The sequence below is a fragment of the Nerophis lumbriciformis genome, linkage group LG18 (assembly GCF_033978685.3).
Source record: "Nerophis lumbriciformis linkage group LG18, RoL_Nlum_v2.1, whole genome shotgun sequence".
Classification (NCBI taxonomy): Eukaryota; Metazoa; Chordata; class Actinopteri; order Syngnathiformes; family Syngnathidae; genus Nerophis; species Nerophis lumbriciformis.
The window spans coordinates 1,536,928-1,559,095 of NC_084565.2; the positions used below are offsets into that span (position 1 = coordinate 1,536,928).

The window sequence follows — 22,168 nt, forward strand, 5'->3', positions numbered from 1 at the left end:
TGCCTCTCCTATGGCTAGTTGCAGGTAAGCATGCGCCTCCAAGGCTAGTTGCAGGTAAGCGTGCGCCTCCTACGGCTAGTTGCAGGTAAGCGTGCGCCTCCTACGGCTAGTCGCAGGTAAGCATGCGCCTCCTACGGCTAGTCGCAGTTAAGCGTGCGCCTCCTACGGCTAGTTGCAGGTAAGCGTGCCTCTCCTATAGCTAGTTGCAGGTAAGCATGCGCCTCCTACAACTAGTCGCAGGTAAGCGTGCCTCTCCTACGGCTAGTTGCAGGTAAGCGTGCGCCTCCTCTGGCTAGTTGCAGGTAAGCATGCGCCTCCTAAGGCTAGTTGCAGGTAAGCGTGCGCCTCCAAGGCTAGTTGCAGGTAAGCGTGCGCCTCCTAAGGCTAGTTGCAGGTAAGCGTATGCCTCCTCTGGCTAGTTGCAGGTAAGCGTGCGCCTCCTAAGGCTAGTTGCAGGTAAGCATGCGCCTCCTACAACTAGTCGCAGGTAAGCGTGCGCCTCCTACGGCTAGTCGCAGGTAAGCGTACGCCTCCTACGGCTAGTTGCAGGTAAGCGTGCGCCTCCTACGGCTAGTCGCAGGTAAGCATGCGCCTCCTACGGCTAATTGCAGTTAAGCGTGCGCCTCCTACAACTAGTTGCAGGTAAGCGTACGCCTCCTACAGCTAGTCGCAGGTAAGCGTGCGCCTCCTCTGGCTAGTCGCAGGTAAGCGTGCGCCTCCTCTGGCTAGTTGCAGGTAAGCGTGCGCCTCCTCTGGCTAGTTGCAGTTAAGCGTGCGCCTCCTCTGGCTAGTTGCAGTTAAGCGTGCGCCTCCTACAACCAGTTGCAGGTAAGCGTGCGCCTCCTACGGCTAGTCGCAGGTAAGCGTGCGCCTCCTATGGCTAGTTGCAGGTAAGCGTGCGCCTCCTCTGGCTAGTTGCAGGTAAGCGTGCGCCTCCTATGGCTAGTCGCAGGTAAGCGTACGCCTCCTACGGCTAGTTGCAGGTAAGCGTGCGCCTCCTACGGCTAGTTGCAGTTAAGCGTGCGCCTCCTACAACTAGTTGCAGGTAAGCGTGCGCCTCCTACGGCTAGTCGCAGGTAAGCATGCGCCTCCTACGGCTAGTTGCAGGTAAGCGTGCGCCTCCTACGGCTAGTTGCAGGTAAGCGTGCGCCTCCTACGGCTAGTCGCAGGTAAGCATGCGCCTCCTACGGCTAGTTGCAGTTAAGCGTGCGCCTCCTACAACTAGTTGCAGGTAAGCGTGCGCCTCCTACGGCTAGTTGCAGGTAAGCGTGCCTCTCCTATGGCTAGTTGCAGGTAAGCATGCGCCTCCAAGGCTAGTTGCAGGTAAGCGTGCGCCTCCTACGGCTAGTTGCAGGTAAGCGTGCGCCTCCTACGGCTAGTCGCAGGTAAGCATGCGCCTCCTACGGCTAGTCGCAGTTAAGCGTGCGCCTCCTACGGCTAGTTGCAGGTAAGCGTGCCTCTCCTATAGCTAGTTGCAGGTAAGCATGCGCCTCCTACAACTAGTCGCAGGTAAGCGTGCCTCTCCTACGGCTAGTTGCAGGTAAGCGTGCGCCTCCTCTGGCTAGTTGCAGGTAAGCATGCGCCTCCTAAGGCTAGTTGCAGGTAAGCGTGCGCCTCCAAGGCTAGTTGCAGGTAAGCGTGCGCCTCCTAAGGCTAGTTGCAGGTAAGCGTATGCCTCCTCTGGCTAGTTGCAGGTAAGCGTGCGCCTCCTAAGGCTAGTTGCAGGTAAGCATGCGCCTCCTACAACTAGTCGCAGGTAAGCGTGCGCCTCCTACGGCTAGTCGCAGGTAAGCGTACGCCTCCTACGGCTAGTTGCAGGTAAGCGTGCGCCTCCTACGGCTAGTCGCAGGTAAGCATGCGCCTCCTACGGCTAATTGCAGTTAAGCGTGCGCCTCCTACAACTAGTTGCAGGTAAGCGTACGCCTCCTACAGCTAGTCGCAGGTAAGCGTGCGCCTCCTCTGGCTAGTCGCAGGTAAGCGTGCGCCTCCTCTGGCTAGTTGCAGGTAAGCGTGCGCCTCCTCTGGCTAGTTGCAGTTAAGCGTGCGCCTCCTCTGGCTAGTTGCAGTTAAGCGTGCGCCTCCTACAACCAGTTGCAGGTAAGCGTGCGCCTCCTACGGCTAGTCGCAGGTAAGCGTGCGCCTCCTATGGCTAGTTGCAGGTAAGCGTGCGCCTCCTCTGGCTAGTTGCAGGTAAGCGTGCGCCTCCTATGGCTAGTCGCAGGTAAGCGTACGCCTCCTACGGCTAGTTGCAGGTAAGCGTGCGCCTCCTACGGCTAGTTGCAGTTAAGCGTGCGCCTCCTACAACTAGTTGCAGGTATGCGTGCGCCTCCTCTGGCTAGTTGCAGGTAAGCGTACGCCTCCTACGGCTAGTTGCAGGTAAGCGTGCGCCTCCTACGGCTAGTCGCAGGTAAGCATGCGCCTCCTACGGCTAATTGCAGTTAAGCGTGCGCCTCCTACAACTAGTCTACAGCTAGTCGCAGGTAAGCGTGCGCCTCCTCTGGCTAGTCGCAGGTAAGCGTGCGCCTCCTCTGGCTAGTTGCAGGTAAGCGTGCGCCTCCTCTGGCTAGTTGCAGTTAAGCGTGCGCCTCCTACAACTAGTTGCAGGTAAGCGTGCGCCTCCTACGGCTAGTCGCAGGTAAGCGTGCGCCTCCTCTGGCTAGTTGCAGTTAAGCGTGCGCCTCCTCTGGCTAGTTGCAGTTAAGCGTGCGCCTCCTACAACCAGTTGCAGGTAAGCGTGCGCCTCCTACGGCTAGTCGCAGGTAAGCGTGCGCCTCCTATGGCTAGTTGCAGGTAAGCGTGCGCCTCCTCTGGCTAGTTGCAGGTAAGCGTGCGCCTCCTATGGCTAGTTGCAGGTAAGCGTGCGCCTCCTACGGCTAGTTGCAGGTAAGCGTATGCCTTCTCTGGCTAGTTGCAGGTAAGCATGCGCCTCCTCTGGCTAGTTGCAGTTAAGCGTGCGCCTCCTACAACTAGTTGCAGGTAAGCGTACGCCTCCTACAGCTAGTCGCAGGTAAGCGTGCGCCTCCTCTGGCTAGTTGCAGTTAAGCGTGCGCCTCCTACAACTAGTTGCAGGTAAGCGTGCGCCTCCTACGGCTAGTCGCAGGTAAGCGTGCGCCTCCTCTGGCTAGTTGCAGTTAAGCGTGCGCCTCCTCTGGCTAGTTGCAGTTAAGCGTGCGCCTCCTACAACTAGTTGCAGGTAAGCGTGCGCCTCCTACGGCTAGTCGCAGGTAAGCGTGCGCCTCCTATGGCTAGTTGCAGGTAAGCGTGCGCCTCCTCTGGCTAGTTGCAGGTAAGCGTGCGCCTCCTATGGCTAGTTGCAGGTAAGCGTGCGCCTCCTACGGCTAGTTGCAGGTAAGCGTATGCCTTCTCTGGCTAGTTGCAGGTAAGCATGCGCCTCCTACAACTAGTCGCAGGTAAGCGTGCGCCTCCTCTGGCTAGTTGCAGTTAAGCGTGCGCCTCCTCTGGCTAGTTGCAGTTAAGCGTGCGCCTCCTCTGGCTAGTTGCAGTTAAGCGTGCGCCTCCTACAACTAGTTGCAGGTAAGCGTGCGCCTCCTACGGCTAGTCGCAGGTAAGCGTGCGCCTCCTCTGGCTAGTTGCAGGTAAGCGTGCGCCTCCTATGGCTAGTTGCAGGTAAGCGTGCGCCTCCTACGGCTAGTTGCAGGTAAGCGTATGCCTTCTCTGGCTAGTTGCAGGTAAGCATGCGCCTCCTACAACTAGTCGCAGGTAAGCGTGCGCCTCCTCTGGCTAGTTGCAGTTAAGCGTGCGCCTCCTCTGGCTAGTTGCAGTTAAGCGTGCGCCTCCTCTGGCTAGTTGCAGTTAAGCGTGCGCCTCCTACAACTAGTTGCAGGTAAGCGTGCGCCTCCTACGGCTAGTCGCAGGTAAGCGTGCGCCTCCTATGGCTAGTTGCAGGTAAGCGTGCGCCTCCTCTGGCTAGTTGCAGGTAAGCGTGCGCCTCCTATGGCTAGTTGCAGGTAAGCGTGCGCCTCCTACGGCTAGTTGCAGGTAAGCGTGCGCCTCCTACGGCTAGTTGCAGGTAAGCGTATGCCTTCTCTGGCTAGTTGCAGGTAAGCATGCGCCTCCTACAACTAGTCGCAGGTAAGCGTGCGCCTCCTCTGGCTAGTTGCAGTTAAGCGTGCGCCTCCTCTGGCTAGTTGCAGTTAAGCGTGCGCCTCCTACAACTAGTTGCAGGTAAGCGTGCGCCTCCTACGGCTAGTTGCAGGTAAGCGTGCGCCTCCTCTGGCTAGTTGCAGGTAAGCGTGCGCCTCCTATGGCTAGTTGCAGGTAAGCGTGCGCCTCCTACGGCTAGTTGCAGGTAAGCGTGCGCCTCCTACGGCTAGTTGCAGGTAAGCGTATGCCTTCTCTGGCTAGTTGCAGGTAAGCATGCGCCTCCTACAACTAGTCGCAGGTAAGCGTGCGCCTCCTCTGGCTAGTTGCAGTTAAGCGTGCGCCTCCTCTGGCTAGTTGCAGTTAAGCGTGCGCCTCCTACAACTAGTTGCAGGTAAGCGTGCGCCTCCTACGGCTAGTCGCAGGTAAGCGTGCGCCTCCTATGGCTAGTTGCAGGTAAGCGTGCGCCTCCTCTGGCTAGTTGCAGGTAAGCGTGCGCCTCCTATGGCTAGTTGCAGGTAAGCGTGCGCCTCCTACGGCTAGTTGCAGGTAAGCGTATGCCTTCTCTGGCTAGTTGCAGGTAAGCATGCGCCTCCTACAACTAGTCGCAGGTAAGCGTGCGCCTCCTCTGGCTAGTTGCAGTTAAGCGTGCGCCTCCTACAACTAGTTGCAGTTAAGCGTGCGCCTCCTACAACTAGTTGCAGGTAAGCGTGCGCCTCCTACGGCTAGTTGCAGGTAAGCGTTCGCCTCCTACGGCTAGTTGCATGTAAGCGTATGTCTTCTATGGCTAGTTGCAGGTAAGCGTGCGCCTCCAAGGCTAGTTGCAGGTAAGCGTGCGCCTCCTACAACTAGTCGCAGGTAAGCGTGCGCCTCCTCTGGCTAGTTGCAGGTAAGCGTGCGCCTCCAAGGCTAGTTGCAGGTAAGCGTGCGCCTCCTATGGCTCCTTGCAGGTAAGCGTGCGCCTCCTACGGCTAGTTGCAGGTGAAATATGTTTTGAGGCCATCCTCATGCGACCAGAGGGAGATTTTCCAACCCGTAACTTGTTTTTAAAAAAAACGTTTTATTATCATTATTACCGTATTTTTCGGAGTATAAGTCGCACCTGCCGAAAATGCATAATAAAAAAAAACAAAAAACATATATAAGTCGCACTGGAGCCCGGCCAAACTATGAAAAAAACTGCGACTTATAGTCCGAAAAATACTGTATACCAAGTAATACATTGCGAGAATCGGTTTGAATCGGTTATTAAATCAAGGAATGATTATGAATCCAATCGTAATCCCCAGGAATGGGAATCAGATCAAATCGTTAGGCTATGAACAAAGGTGTGCAAATCGATACAACAGTAACGATACCAAGTACAGTATCAGTATATGGCCGATTTTTTTTTTATCATTAAATAGACTTTAAGGGGAAAAACAAATGGTTGAAATCAGAGCGAATAGCAGAAAGGAATTAAAACAATAATTAATATTGTTACTCCACCATTGTCTGATTTTAATTGTCATTCAAAATGTAATCATTGAATGATATTGAAAATGATCAGTATCAGCATTGGTATGAGCGATACTGCCCCTGTAGCTACTTGGTATCATGTGTAGTATCACCCAAAATATCCAAACAGAAGAATAAATGATGATTACATTTGAACAGAAGTGAACAGTAGATTATTAATAATAAATATCATGTTATTGTATGTAAATGTTTTAAAGGGGAACATTATCACCAGACCTATGTAAGCGTCAATATATACCTTGATGTTGCAGAAAAAAGACCATATATTTTTTTTAACCGATTTCCAAACTCTAAATGGGTGAATTTTGGCGAATTAAACGCCTTTCTAATATTCGCTCTCGGAGCACATCGGGAAGCAATCCGCCATTTTCTCAAACACCGAGTCAAATCAGCTCTGTTATTTTCAGTTTTTTCGAGTGTTTTCCGTACCTTGGAGACATCATGCCTCGTCGGTGTGTTGTCGGAGGGTGTAACAACACCAACAGGGACGGATTCAAGTTGCACCAGTGGCCCAAAGATGCCAAAGTGGCAAGAAATTGGACGTTTGTTCCGCACACTTTACCCACGAAAGCTATGCTACGACAGAGACGGCAAGAATGTGTGGATATCCTGCGACACTCAAAGCAGATGCATTTCCAACCATAAAGTCAAAGAAATCTGCCGCCAGACCCCCATTGAATCTGCCGGAGTGTGTGAGCAATTCAGGGACAAAGGACCTCGCTAGCACGGCAAGCAATGGCGGCAGTTTGTTCCCGCAGACGAGCGAGCTAAACCCCCTGAATGTCTTTGCTCACACCGTCCCGAAGATGATCAAGAGAAGAATATCGACCCTAGCTTCCCTGGCCTGCTGACATGAGGGTATGTCTACAGAATATATTAATTGATGAACTGTCTGCACTCTCAAAGTGCATGTTGTTGCCAAATGTATTTCATATGCTGTAAACCTAGTTCATAGTTGTTAGTTTCCTTTAATGCCAAACAAACACATACCAATCGTTGGTTAGAAGGCGATCGCCGAATTCGTCCTCGCTTTCTCCCGTGTCGCTGGCTGTCGTGTCGTTTTCGTCGGTTTCGCTTGCATACGGTTCAAACCGATATGGCTCAATAGCTTCAGTTTCTTCTTCAATTTGGTTTTCGCTACCTGCCTCCACACTACAACCATCCGTTTCAATACATGCGTAATCTGTTGAATCGCTTAAGCCGCTGAAATCCGAGTCTGAATCCGAGCTAATGTCGCTATAGCTTGCTGTTCTTTCCGCCATGTTTGTTTGTGTTGGCGTCACTATGTGACGTCACAGGGACGGCGTGGCGCGGCGCAGTGGGAGAGTGGCCGTGCGCAACCCGAGGGTCCCTGGTTCAATCCCCACCTAGTACCAACCTCGTCATGTCCGTTGTGTCCTGAGCAAGACACTTCACCCTTGCTCCTGATGGGTGCTGGTTAGCGCCTTGCATGGCAGCTCCCTCCATCAGTGTGTGAATGTGTGTGTGAATGGGTAAATGTGGAAGTAGTGTCAAAGCGCTTTGAGTACCTTGAAGGTAGAAAAGCGCTATACAAGTACAACCCATTTATCATTATTTATTTATCACAGGAAAATGGACGGGTGTATATAACGATGGTTAAAATCAGGCACTTTGAAGCTTTTTTAGGGATATTGCGTGATGGGTAAAATTTTGAAAAAAACTTCGAAAAATATAATAAGCCACTGGGAACTGATTTTTAATGGTTTTAACAATTCTGAAATTGTGATAATGTTCCCCTTTAATTATCATGTATATACTAAATGATATGCAGTGATACATGTTAGGGGTGTCAAAAAAAAATCAACTTTCGAATGAATCGTGATTCTTTTTTGTTAACTATTCTTAATTGATTAAAAGAAATTGTATTTTTGAAAAATCCTTTCCAGACTAGCAAATCCTATTGTTGATGTAATACAAATATTTATCATTTATCTGTTTCATGGAGGATGTTTATCATAGAACTGGCATCCAATGTTATTAAAAAGTGTTGATTAGAAAACGTTCGAATCGAACGGTGTGGCGCACAAAGATTCACAGCCCTCATAAATATCGTCATTGCAGGTGGCTGATGCCGTATCGTGATATCGATTTTAGGCCGTATCGCCCATGCCTAGTTTGCGCTACCAAACGTTTCCTGCTCTTCCTTTGGCAGCCACTTTGCCGGGCATGTGGGATCGAACCATCACCATCGGCAGCGCGGGGAAGACGTTTAGCGTGACCGGATGGAAGGTGAGGAGTCCTCTTGACATTTTGAACAACCTCATGAATATTCATGTCGTGTCACGTAATTGTCGTCCCCCAGCTGGGTTGGTCCATCGGACCCCAGCACCTGATCAGGCACCTTCAGACCGTCATGCAGAACACGCTGTACACCTGCCCCACACCTTTGCAGGTGCGTGCGCCTCCTCTGGCGAGTTGCAGGTAAGCACGCGCCTCCTCTGCACAGACCCGGCGTGACCTTGCGTTTCTCGCCAGGAGGCCGTGGCGCAAAGTTTGCTGCGTAACTACGAGATGATGGGTCAGCCCGAGTGCTACCTGACCTCTCTGGCCGAGGAGCTGGAGGAGAAGAGGGACCGCCTGGCTGCCATCCTGCAGGAGGCGGGGTTGTCGCCGATCGTCCCCGAGGGAGGCTACTTCATGCTGGCGGACGTCACGGCGCTCAGTAAGTTGCTGATTTTCTTTTTTCAAGGCCACTTTTGTTAGTCGTGTGGATGACTGAACACTCGGAGTGTAACAGCACTTTGGTTTTAAGTCGGACCGGGTAACATCGCCCATCCATTCATAAGGTTCTAAAACGATTCATTCGAGTGATTATTGAAAATGTCTCAAATCTTTTACTAAACACAAACGTACTTAGTTTTTTCTCCTCACTGTTGAACTTTTTAAACTTCCTGCCAAGTCTCAAAAGTGCTATTTTGAAATTAGAAAAGAACTGAAAGTGAAAGGGAACTTGTATTGCAACTAGGGATGGGAGGAAGGAAGGAATCACGATTCGATTTGATTCTTGTGATTAACGATTCGATTCAGAATCTATTCTCGACTCAAAATCAATACTTTTTTTTTTAAATAACATTGGGTGCCAGTTCTATAATGAACTACATTCCTCCATAAAATAAACAAAGAGATCTGATACATTTTTATATTACTTAAAAGAAAACTAGTTTTGTTGAATAAAAGTATAGCCAAACATTGAGTCAAAATAGAAATAAGACAACAAGAGAAGTATCCAACACTAAAGTAGATGTGTACAGCAGATATACCGTATTTTCCGCACTATAAGGCGCACCGGATTATTAGCCGCACCTTCTATGAATTACATATTTCATAATTTTGTCCACCAATAAGCCGCCCCGGACTATAAGCCGCGCCTACGCTGCGCTAAAGTGAATGTCAAAAAAACGCTGCGCTAAAGTGAATGTCAAAAAAACAGTCAGATAGTTCAGTCAAACTTTAATAATATATTGAAAACCAGCGTTCTAACAACTCTGTCCCAAAATGTACGCAAATGTGCAATCACAAACATAGTAAAATTCAAAATGGTGTAGAGCAATAGTAACATAATGTTGCTCGAACGTTAATGTCACAACACACAAAATAAACATAGCGCTCACCTTCTGAAGTTATTCTTCATTCGTAAATCCTTCGAATTCTTCGTCTTCGGTGTCCGAATTGAAAAGTTGCGCAAGCGTGGTATCCAAAATGGCCGGTTCCGTCTCGTCGAAGTCATCGGGAGTCAGTGTCGCTGTTGTTCTGTGAATCCTGCCTTCCGGAAAGCTCGGACCACAGTTGTGACCGAAATATCTGCCCAGGCATTTACGATCCACTGGCAAATTTTGGCGTATGTCGTCCGGCGCTGTCTGCCCGTCTTAGTGAAGGTGTGTTCGCCTTCGGAGCTGTGTGAAAAAAGCCACCCGGCCTCTTCGCGTAAACTTCCCTTAACCACTCGCTCATCTTTTCTTCATCCATCCATCCCTTCGAGTTAGCTTTTATGATGACGCCGGCTGGAAAGGTCTCTTTTGGCAAGGTCTTCCTTTTGAATATCACCATGGGTGGAAGTTAGCATGGCAAGCTAGAACCACAGTGAAGGATGACTTCTCATTCCCTGTGGTGCGAATATTCACCGTACGTGCTCCCGTTCCACAGTGCGGTTCACAGGAATATCAGTTGCTGTGAAATACGGTAGTAATCCGTGTGCGGATGGAGAGATTGCGTCTTTTTATGAACCGGATCGCTTAGTAGGAGCCATTTTGTGGTCTTTACAGATGTAAACAGGAAATGAAACGTACGGTGATATCCGCGCGTTTTTTCTTCTTCTTCCGGGGGCGGGTAGAAGAAGAAGCGCTTCCTGTTCTATGGGGGCGGGTGCTTTCCTTGGCGGTTGCTTGCGTAGAAGAAGAAGCGCTTCCTGTTCTACCGGGAAAAAAGATGGCGGCTGTTTACCGAAGTTGCGAGATCGAAACTTTATGAAAATGAATCGTAATAAAGCGCACCGGGTTATAAGGCGCACTGTCAGCTTTTGAGAACATTTGTGGTTTTTAGGTGCGCCTTATAGTGCGGAAAATACGGTAGATCATCTACATCTACATGACTGGACAGGACAGGGGTGAATTATTATTATAAGTTAGAGTCATAAGTTATTATAAGTTAAGAGTTCAAGCTCTGAACTGTAACTCAGCTCTGGGAAAGAAGCTGTCTCTGAGCCTGTTTGTTCTGGCTCTAATGCACCTGTAGCGCCTGCCCGATGGTAACAGGTGGAAGCCAGGGTGTGTGCTGTCCTTGGTGATGCTTTTTGCTCTGATGAGGCAGCGGGAGTTGTGTAAATCCTTCAGGGAGAGGAGGGGGCAGCCGATGATTTTTTTGTGCAGACTTTATGACCCTCTGAATCGCCTGTTTGTCTGCTTCAGTGCAGCTGGCGTACCACACTGTTATGCAGTACGTCAGCAGGCTCTCGACAGCCGAGCGATAGAAGCTCACCATCAGCTGCCTCTCCAGTTTATTTATGTTATTCACATGTCAATAATATAAAAAGTAAAGCTTTTGTAAACAGTTTTAATATAAAAAAAACAAAAAACATACAAAACTCCAAATTGCTGGCAGCTCATTTTCTGATGAATACATATCTCAAATAAAAGAAGTAAATCATAGAGCAACATTGATGCATACATAGGGATCACTTTTGTGCATTAAAGATGCTAAAATCAATCAAATATAGGTCAAACATCAGAATCAGAATCAGAATAGTTTTTATTGCCATTTTTTGAGAACGGGTTCATGCAAACATAATGCTCAAAAAGGTTGATTGTGTCGTTTCTAGTTTATTTTAGTCAGGCAATATTTCCAGACAATATTTCATCCGCAGTCTTCTTCAAAAGGCTCTAAAACAAAAACAAACAGACAAGATTACTCAAATTTAGAGATGTCCGATAATATCGGGCTGCCGATATTATCGGCCGATAAATGCTTTAAAATGTAATATTGGAAATTATCGGTATCGGTTTTTGTTTTTTTTATTAAATCAACATAAAAAACACAAGATACACTTACAATTAGTGCACCAACCCAAAAAACCTCCCTCCCCCATCACACAAAAGGGTTGTTTCTTTCTGTTATTAATATTGTGGTTCCTACATTATATATCAATATATATCAATACAGTCTGCAGGGATACAGTCCGTAAGCACACATGATTGCTCCACTAATAGTACTAACCTTAAACACTTCATTTTACTCATTTTTATTAATTACTAGTTTCTATGTAACTGTTTTTATATTGTTTTACTTTCTTTTTTATTCAAGAAAATGTTTTTAATTTATCTTTTATTTTTAATTTTTAAAAGGACCTTATCTTCACCATACCTGGTTGTCCAAATTAGGCATAATAATGTGTTAATTCCACCACTGTATATATCGGTATCGGTAATTAAAAGTTTGGTCAATATCGGATATCGGCAAAAAGCCATTATCGGACATCCCTACTCAAAGTCCTTGCAAAAATCATTTACTTTCAATTAGGGCTGGACGATACGGCTGAAAACTGCGTCATATGTGTTCGGTATCGGTCGATATGGATAATAATCAATATTTTTTTTTCTGAAAAATGAGTGGGAGGAAAATATATTTTATTGTAAATGTAACTTACTCTGATTATAATCTCTCAGCTATCAAGGCATGGAAAACAAACAATAGTAAAATCACATTGAACATTTAAACAATAAGCTCTTAAAAATAAGGAATATGGTAGAAAAAATGCTTCATAAAGTGTAAGAAAATAGTGCAAAGTGTGAAAATGTAAACAAAGAGAAACCTGAGAACTATTTTCTGCAGGTTTAGTGCTAGGAAATAACGTCTGTGTAACATTAATTTGCCCTGTTATTATTTTACTATGGAAAGGTATTTTTGTTATGCAGTAATTATTTAAATATGATTATATTGAAATTGTTTTATGATCTAGGGAAATTAAGAGCAGGAGAATAATATATTTTATTTGAAATGTAACCTTCCTCTGATTATAATCCCTCAGCTAAGGAAATGTCAACACACGCATGGAAAACAAACAAAACAAACAAAATAGTAAAATCACATTGAACATTTAACTATAAACTCTTAAAAATAAGGAATATGTAAGAAGAAAATGCTTCATAAAGTGTAATAAAATAGTGCACAGTGTAAACATAGAGAAACCTGAGAACTACTTTGTACAGGTTTAGTGTACAAAGTTTTATGTACACTGGCGTTTCAATTGACAAGGATCGATGTGTTAAAACGAGACGTTTAAAAAAAATGTTTTTAATCTCATCGCGGATTTTTTGCAGAGCATTTGGTGCAAATAGTACATGAAAAGTATTTGTGTAAAACTAAGAAGTCTCACACGATTAGCGCCATGTTTGTTTACAATTACTCGAGAAGATGCCTACTGCACAGAAAAGAAGCGCTTGATTCGCTCACCCTAACATTGGAGGGTTTGTTTGTACATTTTTAACGCGCTGTCTTATTGGCCTGGGATTTTTTTTAGAGAAGCAAGTTTTCACTTCCAATAAGATGCCGATATTGACCCCTTGTCATATTATTTTGTAGTGTGGAACGTTAGAAAATGTTTGATCAAGAAACAATTACTCAGATAATGTATACATACATACATACACACACACACACATATATATTTATATATATATATATATATATATATATATACACATACATATACATATGTGTATATATATATGTATGTGTATACATATATATATGTATACATTAGAGATGCGCGGTTTGCGGACACAACCGCGGAGTCCGCGGATTATCCGCGGTTCGGGCGGTTGAAATAAAAAAAAATTAGATTTTATCCGCGGGTCGGGTCGGGCGGTTGAAATAAAAAAAATTTGATTTTAAATAGATTCAGGCGGGTGGCAGTTAAACCAATTGGGAAATATATATACATAGTTAAATGTTGTTACCCACATACGAAAAACGAGCAGGCACCTGCAGCATATGCCACAACAGAAGAAGAAAAAAAAAAAAGAGATGGACACTTTTACGGAGCGGAGAAGGGACGCCTCGCCGGTCCGGGACCGAGGCCCCTTCCCCCGAGAGGGCCCCACCGGGAGCCGTAGCTGAGGCGATCCGCGAGAAGGGCCCGACGCACGTCCAGGGTCACCACCGCGCCCACCGCACCGACACCCCGCCTCGTCCGCCGTCGCCGCGGCCGGCGTCACGCGCAGCAAGTAAGCTTACCTGCCTGCCACCCCCGTGGCCGGGGGCGCGTAACAGGGGTCACTCCGCGCGCAGTGCGCTCACGAAAGGGGTGGGGCTCACCCTGGTTGATATAGACAGCAGGACGGTGGCCATGGAAGTCGGAACCCGCTAAGGAGTGTGTAACAACCCACCTGCCGAATCAACTAGCCCTGAAAATGGATGGCGCTGGAGCGTCGGGCCCATACCCGGCCGTCGCCGGCAGCGAGAGCCGCGAGGAGTAGGATGGCCGCCGCGGTGCGCGCTGAACCCTCGGGCGCGAGCCCGGGTGGAGCCGCCGCGGGTGCGAGGGACATCGCACCTACACGCGCTTGGAGGTGCGCTCAGCGCGGCTCCCATATGATTGCGCACTGGTGTGCGTCTGGGCCGTGACAGCGTGGCACGCATTGAATGTCTGTGCTGCATTGGATCAGTCTCCTTTCTTTAACAGGCAAAAGCTTTATAACCTCACTAATGCCTTGCATCGTCTATATTAGATATATAACAACGGGCGGGTGCGGTTTTGATTAAATGTTAGATCGGGTGGATGGCGGATGGTTGACGACTTTCTGATGCGGTTGCGGATTAAATAATTGCCTATCCGCGCATCTCTAGTATACATATATACATGTATGTATGTATGTATGTATGTATGCATGGCTAGTCAGTCACTTTTATTTTGAAAATATGTTGAGGGACTATAAACAAGTATGTAATTTGTTTGTTTTCATGTTTCCACTGGTAGATCAGAACTTGTCTCACATGGGTGATGACGAGGCCTACGACTACAAGTTTGTCAAGTGGATGATTAAAGAAAAGGTAAAGTATGCTAACGAGTTGCTAGCTGAGCTCGCTGAGTGTTAAAGGTGTTCACTTCTCATTGGAAGAAGACAACAAATATTGTAATTTTATCGATGTCCCATCCAGAAACTGGCGGCCATTCCTGTCACAGCATTCGTGGGGGAGGAGTCCACCAAGTTCTTTGAGAAATATATCCGGCTTTGCTTCATCAAGGTAAAAGACCACACAAAACATCACACCAACACGTTGTGTGTCCACAGAGAGAGAGAGTAATATGTGGTGTGTGTCCACAGAGAGACAGCACTCTGGCAGCAGCAGAGAGCATCCTGAGGAAGTGGAAGGACACTGAAGTCAAGAAGGAAAGCTGAGCAGGACACTGAAGTCAAGGCAGGGATTGGTTTTGATTTTTGACCATTCCTCCAAGGTAATGTTGATGGTGTGTAATGTTGATGGTGTGCCACAGGGTTCTGTTCCACTTTCCATCTGTGGAGACACAAAAAGTATCATATCCAGTTTGACAGCGCAGTAACAACAAAGCCATGATAAAAACATTTGTGTTATACAATAACCTCCTTAGCAACTAAATGCCACTTTTTACACCTCGCAACTTGAAGAAACGTTCTAGAATGACACAAGATCATTAACAGTAGGAATGTTGTGTTCTAGTCTGCGTTATAATCTGCTGGGGTTTCTTAATAAATCAAATGTTCTCTGCTGGGGTTTTGAGTGACGTCACTGCCTGTGAAAACATGTGACACCACTAGAGGGAGACAAAACTGCACAATGACACAGACATTTTATTAGGTACACTCTCACAATGTGAGGTGATACAATTCTGCTAAATATATATGTATATATATATGTGTATATGTATATATATATATATATATATATATATATATACATATATATATACATATGTATTTATTATATAAACATTTATATGTATGTATATACATACATACAAATATAAGTGTATATATGTATGTGTATATATACATACATACATATAAATGTATATGTAAAAATATATATGTATGTATATACAAAAATACATATGTTTGTATATACATATATATGTGTATATATATATATTTATATGTGTATGCATATACATACATACACATGTATGGAGATACATACATATGTATGTATAAACATAAATACATTTGTATGTATGTATTTAAATACATATGTTTGTATATAAATATATATATGTGCATATATACATATGTATTTAAATACATATGTTTGTATATAAATATATATATGTGCATATATACACATATATTTATATACGTATGTATTTACATACATACAGGCACGTGCACACATGGGTGCTTGAGCCCCTGCCCTTTTTTGTCTCGTCTTAAAAAGTGCCCTCTGTCTGTGTGTGTTTATTTATTTATTTATTTTTGTCTTCAAACAACACTAATAAATTCCTGTCAGGGATGTAAAAAAACAAACAAAAAAAAACAGCGGTACAAAAACTCCACGTTTTCTTGTAATACCGGGTTGTTTGAGCCTGCCAGAGAGAGAGAGAGAGGGCGAGTGAGTGAGTACCGTATTTTCCGCACTATAAGGCGCACCTAAAAACCACAATTTTTCTCAAAAGCTGACAGTGCGCCTTATAACCCGGTGCGCTTTATTACGATTCATTTTCATAAAGTTTCGGTCTCGCAACTTCGGTAAACAGCCGCCATCTTTTTTCCCGGTAGAACAGGAAGCGCTTCTTCTTCTACGCAAGCAACCGCCAAGGAAAGCACCCGCCCCCATAGAACAGGAAGCGCTTCACCCGCCCCCGGAAGAAGAAGAAAAAACGCGCGGATATCACCGTACGTTTCATTTCCTGTTTACATCTGTAAAGACCACAAAATGGCTCCTACTAAGCGATCCGGTTCATAAAAAGACGCAATCTCTCCATCCGCACACGGATTACTACCGTATTTCACAGCAACTGATATTCCTGTGAACCGCACTGTGGAACGGGAGCACGTACGGTGAATATTCGCACCACAGGGAATGAGAAGTCATCCTTCACTGTGGTTCTAGCTTGCCATGCTAACTTCCACCCATGATGATATTCAAAAGGAAGACCTTGCCAAAAGAGACCTTTCCAGCCGGCGTCATCATAAAAGCTAACTCGAAGGGATGGATGGATGAAGAAAAGATGAGCGAGTGGTTAAGGGAAGTTTACGCGAAGAGGCCGGGTGGCTTTTTTCACACAGCTCCGAAGGCGAACACACCTTCACTAAGACGGGCAGACAGCGCCGGACGACATACGCCAACATTTGCCAGTGGATCGTAAATGCCTGGGCAGATATTTCGGTCACAACTGTGGTCCGAGCTTTCCGGAAGGCAGGATTCACAGAACTGCTGCACAACAACAGCGACACTGAATCCGATGACTTCGACGAGACGGAGCCGGCCATTTTTGGATCCCACGCTTGCGCAACTTTTCAATTCGGACACCGAAGACGAAGAATTCGAAGGATTTACGAATGAAGAATAACTTCAGAAGGTGAGCGCTATGTTTATTTTGTGTGTTGTGACATTAACGTTCGAGCAACATTATGTTGCTATTGCTCTACACCATTTTGAATTTTACTATGTTTGTGATTGCACATTTGCGTACATTTTGGGACAGAGTTGTTAGAACGCTGGTTTTCAATATATTATTAAAGTTTGACTGAACTATCTGACTGTTTTTTTGACATTCCCTTTAGCGCAGCGTAGGCGCGGCTTATAATCCGGGGCGGCTTATTGGTGGACAAAGTTATGAAATATGTAATTCATTGAAGGTGCGGCTAATAATCCGGTGCGCCTTATAGTGCGGAAAATACGGTAATAATAAACCAGTGTTTTGTTGCTTTTCATGTCTTCCAAGCCTATGATAATGTGAATTAACTCATTATGACAATAATTAGGTGACACAAAAGAAATGGCAATCACTTTTACCTCCAAAGGACACACAGCTAAGTAGTTAGCTTCCTATTAGCAAATTTAATTTTGCATTCATTTCCATATTGTGTAAAGGACCAAAAAACAATGTCCTGCCCTTTTCTGACTTTGAGCCCCTGCCCCTCTATAATCATGTGCATGTCCCTGCATACATACGTATGTATGTACATACATTAATATAAACATACACACATACATACATAAATAAATACATACATACATATGTATATTGATACATACATTGTATGTATATACACAAATACATATGTATGTATATAAATATATATATATATATGTGTATATATACATTTATATATGTATGTATGTAAATACATACATGCATACAAACATACATATGTATGTATACACATACATGTAAATATATATATATATATATGTATACACACATGTATGTATTTAAAAAAAATATGTATTTACATACATACATAAGTACATATGTATTCATGTATATACAGACTTACATACATACATAAATACATATATATGTGTATATATACATATATATATGTATTCATATACATACGTATGTATGTTCATTCATACATACATACATACGTATATACTGTACATACACACATAAATACATATGTATGTATGTTACTTACTTGCTTATGGTTGTCCATCGATTCGATGATGACCATCTTCTTTTATTTATGAGTCTGCTGATGTTTGAAAAGTCCGATCCTGGATCTACAGATGCGGTTACAGACCGGGCATGTGAAGGAGGTGCTGGGGGGAGCAGGGGTGGCTTGGCGAGCATGCCTCTTCACGCGTTTTGCTGCACGGTGTTGTGTGCGCTGTTCCTCTATATAATCCACTCCCTGTGAGGAGTGGGAGCGCCAGAGGTCTCGGCAGGAAGCAAGTTCCTCCAGTGAAGAGGGGTTGATCTGGCATCTCTTCAGTGTGGTCTTCATTTGGTCTTTGAACAGCTTCTTCTGCCCACCAGCACTGCGTTGGCCTAGGTGTAACTGACCATAGAGGATTCTGCGTGGGAGTCTATGGCTGGGCATTCGGATGACATGCCCCAACCACCTGAGTTGATGTTGGGTCATGATGGACTCCACGCTGCAGCTGCCTGCCCTCTCCAGCACTTCTGTGTGCGGCACTCTGTCCTTCCATGTGATGCCAAGGATCTTCTGCAGACATCTTACATGGAAGGTCTCCAGGCTTCTCAGATGCCTCACATCCGTACAGTAATGCAGTGACGCATACTGCTCTGTAGACCAGCACTTTGGTGTGGAGTTTGAGGTTGCTGTTCTGAAAAACCCTTCTCCTTAGACGACCAAAAGATGCTGATGCTTGCTTGAGGCGGTTCTGGATCTCGTCATCCATTGAGCAGGTGTCAGACATTATGCTCCCCAGGTATTTGAAGGTGGGCACTGTGAGCAGCTGTTGCCCTGCTGCTGTGAGGGTTATTGTGGGGTTTTGTGGGAGGTCAGCACTGGACTGACAAAGTACCTCTGTCTTCTGGGTGTTGATCGTCAGTCCCATTCTGGTATATGCAGTTACAGCTGCCGAGAGGATGTTTTATGGGATGTATGGGAAACCAGGGCACAGTCATCGGCGTATTGCAGCTCAATGATGGTCTCCGAGGTCAGCTTGGTAGTTGCCTGTAGCCTCCTGATGTTAAACAGGCTACCATCAAGCCTGAAGTCTATGGTAACTCCAGCCTGCTCCTCCATCCCCCTACGTAGCAGTGTTGTGACACAGACGAGGAAGATGTTGAAGAGAACTGGAGCCAGCACACAGCCCTGCCTCACTCCAGTTTTCACACCAAAGGGCTCTGAGTTGTGTCTTCCCCACTACCACTCGGGCCATCATCCCAGAATGGAACTGTGCAAGGATGGTGAGAAACTTGGGTGGACACCCAAATCTCTTCAGGACTTGCCACAGTAGGTCCCTGCTCACTGTGTCAAATGCCTTTGAAAGGTCGACAAAGGCAATGTACAAGTCCTTGTGCTGCTCCCGGCATTTCTCTTGGAGCTGACGTGTCACAAAGATCATGTCAACTGTCCCCCTGTCCTTCTGAAAACCACACTGCGACTCTGGGGTGACCCGTTCTGATATTGCGGGGATGAGTCTGCGGAGCATGACCTTGGCAAGGACCTTTCCAGCAATGGCCAACAGAGAGATACCCCTACTATTGGAGCAGATGGATTTGTCTCCTTTGTTCTTGTAGATGGTCACAATGTTGGCATCTTTCCACTGTTGCGGGACACACTCTCGTCTCCACACCTCTGAAATGTAGAGATGCAGTGTCCGTGTACAGAGGTAGCCTCCTTCCTTGAGAAGTTCAGCCGGGATGCTGTCAGGTCCAGGGGATTTATTGTTTTTCAGGGTTTTGACTGCATGCAGGATTTCTTTGAAGGTTGGGGGGAGGTCGAGATCTGGCAAGCTAGGATGTTCAGGGAGCTCTGCAAGGACAGTTGGGTCCACTGGGGTGGGGCTGGTTGAGCACGGTTTTAAAATGCTCAGCCCACCGCTCCACTATCATAGCCTGATCCTTGATCAAAGATGTTCCATCAGCAGATCTAACAGGTGCCAGGGAGCAGTTTCTGGGGCCGTAGATGGTTTTCACTGCATCATAGAAACTGTGCATATCATTTCTATCAGCGTGAGACTGGATTTCATTGGCCTTTGAGATCCACCACTCATCTTGCAGTTTTCTGAGAGTTGTTTGGGCCTCAGAACGAAGGGTTTGCCATTGCTTTTTATGGAATTGGGATTGTGGGTTGTTCAGGGTGGCTCTGTGTGCCTTGTGCATTCTGTACAGGAGGGTGGAGATCTCTCCAGCATTCTGGTCAAACCAGTCCTGGTGTTTCTTGGATTTGAAACCAATGACTTGGGCTGCAGTGTCAAAGAGGATGGTGGATAGAGAGGCCCACTTCTCATCTATCCCAGACTCTGAGGTGATCAGCGGCTCAATGTCTGCCAGCTTCTCAGCTAGGGAGCGACGGAAGTTGTCACGGGTGTCGCTGCTGGAGAGTCTGGCACAGTTGAGTGCTTTCCTCTTTGGTGCACCGTGACGTGTTAGGGGCCGAACATGCATTCTGACCTTTGTCAGAATCATGCGGTGGTCGGTCCAGCAGTCTGCCCCTCGCATAGCTCTTGTAATGAGCATGTCCTTGAGGTCAGCCTTCCTCACGATCGCATAGTCGATCAGGTGCCAGTGTTTGGATCTGGGATGCATCCAGGATGCCTTATATTTGTTCTTTTGTTGGAAGATGGTGTTTGTGATGGTAAGATCGTGTTCCGCACAGAGACTAAGGAGTCTCATGCCATTGGGGTTGATTTTTCCAATGCCGTGGGCGCCGATCACACCATTCCAGTTTTGCGTGTTCTTTCCGACTCTTGCATTAAAATCACCAAGCAGCATGATTTTGTCACTCCTCGGGATGTGACTGAGGATGTCATCGAGTGCCTGGTAGAAGCAGTCCTTCTCTTCATCATTGGATGGCAGAGTTGGTGCATAGGCACTTACCAAAGTGACATGTCTGCATTTTGCAAGGGGGATGCGAAGAGTCATGAGCCTTTCACTGACACCCACTGGTGATTCTGTGAGCTTGAGCAGAAGGCTGTTCTTGATTGCAAAACCAACTCCGTGAAGGTGTGGTCCGCCCATGGGGTATCCTTTCCAAAAGAATGTATAACCCTCTCCTACTTCATTGAGTGAGCCTTCCTCGAGAAATCGGGTCTCACTGAGTGCTGCCACATCCACATTGTAGCGCTTTAGCTCGCTGGCAACAAGTGCTGTTCTGCGCTGTGGTCTGTCCGGACTGGCATCCAGGAGTGTCCTTATGTTCCATGCTGCAATTCTAAATGGTATAATCTTTGTATTTCGACCGCGTAATGGAATGTCCCGACAGGTGCGGTTTCCTGCCCGGGTACTGTGTTGAGTGGTCAATCTTTAGGCCACCTTTTCTAGGCCTTTCCCCAATTGGGGTGAGCAGTGCGCTCCCTAAATAGGGGCTGCCCAGACGCACAGGAGTCTGCCGGAAACAGCTGCCACTCAATCCCAGCTGCTAACGACCGTTGTCCTGTGCCGCTGACGTGTAGAGTTCCAGCTAAGAGCTTCCAGCTCATTCAAACCTGCCCCCGTTACTGGACGCTCCATCGCCGTCAGACTTTTGAGGTCGGAGACTCAGGTAAAGAAGATACCTGCGGATTGATGGTTTTTAGAGTGGCATGAGGGGTGCGCTTTTCCCAACGCCACTACCTTGATTGTAAGAAGATCGTTCCAGTGGCAAGGGAGACCCTAGACGACCGGCATCTTCTTACAACTGCAGGAAGCTGCCGGAATCCAGGTTTTTGGGAAACCGCCTCAAAGCTTGCCGCCACCAGCTTGCTTTTCTGTCAGGGTGTGCTCCCTTAGCCTTCGTCCGCTTTTACAGCCATTGTGGTGCTTCTCACTGCTACCATCTTCTGCCTGCTCCACCGTTGAGGTCTTCGGGATCACTCTTAGTCTGGACTCTACCCTTCGACCTGTTCGGCTTGGGTAACCCTGCCAGGAGTACAAGACTCCAGCCGACATAGCTCAAGGGGTCATGGAGACGCGCAAAGTGCCCCACCACGATAAGGTGGTGATCCCGTCGGGGCACTGTATGTATATACATACACATATTAATATATATATGTATATACATACATACATGTAAATGTATGCACAAAAATACATCTGTATGTATGTACATACATATGTATATACGAATATATATATGTGGATATATACAAATATATATATATTTTTTGTAAGTATGTACATACATACATAAATATATATTTATGTATATACATACATACATGTAAATGTATGCACAAAAATACATCTGTATGTAAATACCGGTACATACAAATGCATGCATTTAAATACATACGTATGTATGTATATAATTGTGAAATTGTGTTAGATGTAAATATAAACAGAATACAATGATTTGCAAATCCTTTTCAAGCCATATTCAGTTGAATATGCTACAAAGACAACATATTTGATGTTCAAACTCATTACATTTTTTTTTTT

The 22,168-nt window shown here is 46.2% G+C and overlaps 1 protein-coding gene across 2 annotated transcripts in view; it reads left to right on the forward strand.

The window, feature by feature from the left end:
- Positions 1–14,881, forward strand: part of LOC133617502 (kynurenine--oxoglutarate transaminase 3-like) — a 37,789-nt gene extending 22,908 nt beyond the window's left edge. For both annotated transcript variants that reach the window (XM_061977458.2, XM_061977459.2), the window contains 6 exons: positions 7,793–7,869; positions 7,943–8,032; positions 8,116–8,302; positions 14,111–14,184; positions 14,293–14,379; positions 14,460–14,881. In XM_061977458.2, coding sequence (XP_061833442.1) covers positions 7,793–7,869; positions 7,943–8,032; positions 8,116–8,302; positions 14,111–14,184; positions 14,293–14,379; positions 14,460–14,534 — 590 coding nt within the window. In that variant the 3' untranslated portion in view covers positions 14,535–14,881. The remainder of the gene's footprint in view (positions 1–7,792; positions 7,870–7,942; positions 8,033–8,115; positions 8,303–14,110; positions 14,185–14,292; positions 14,380–14,459) is intronic.
- The last annotated feature ends 7,287 nt before the right edge of the window (positions 14,882–22,168 follow it).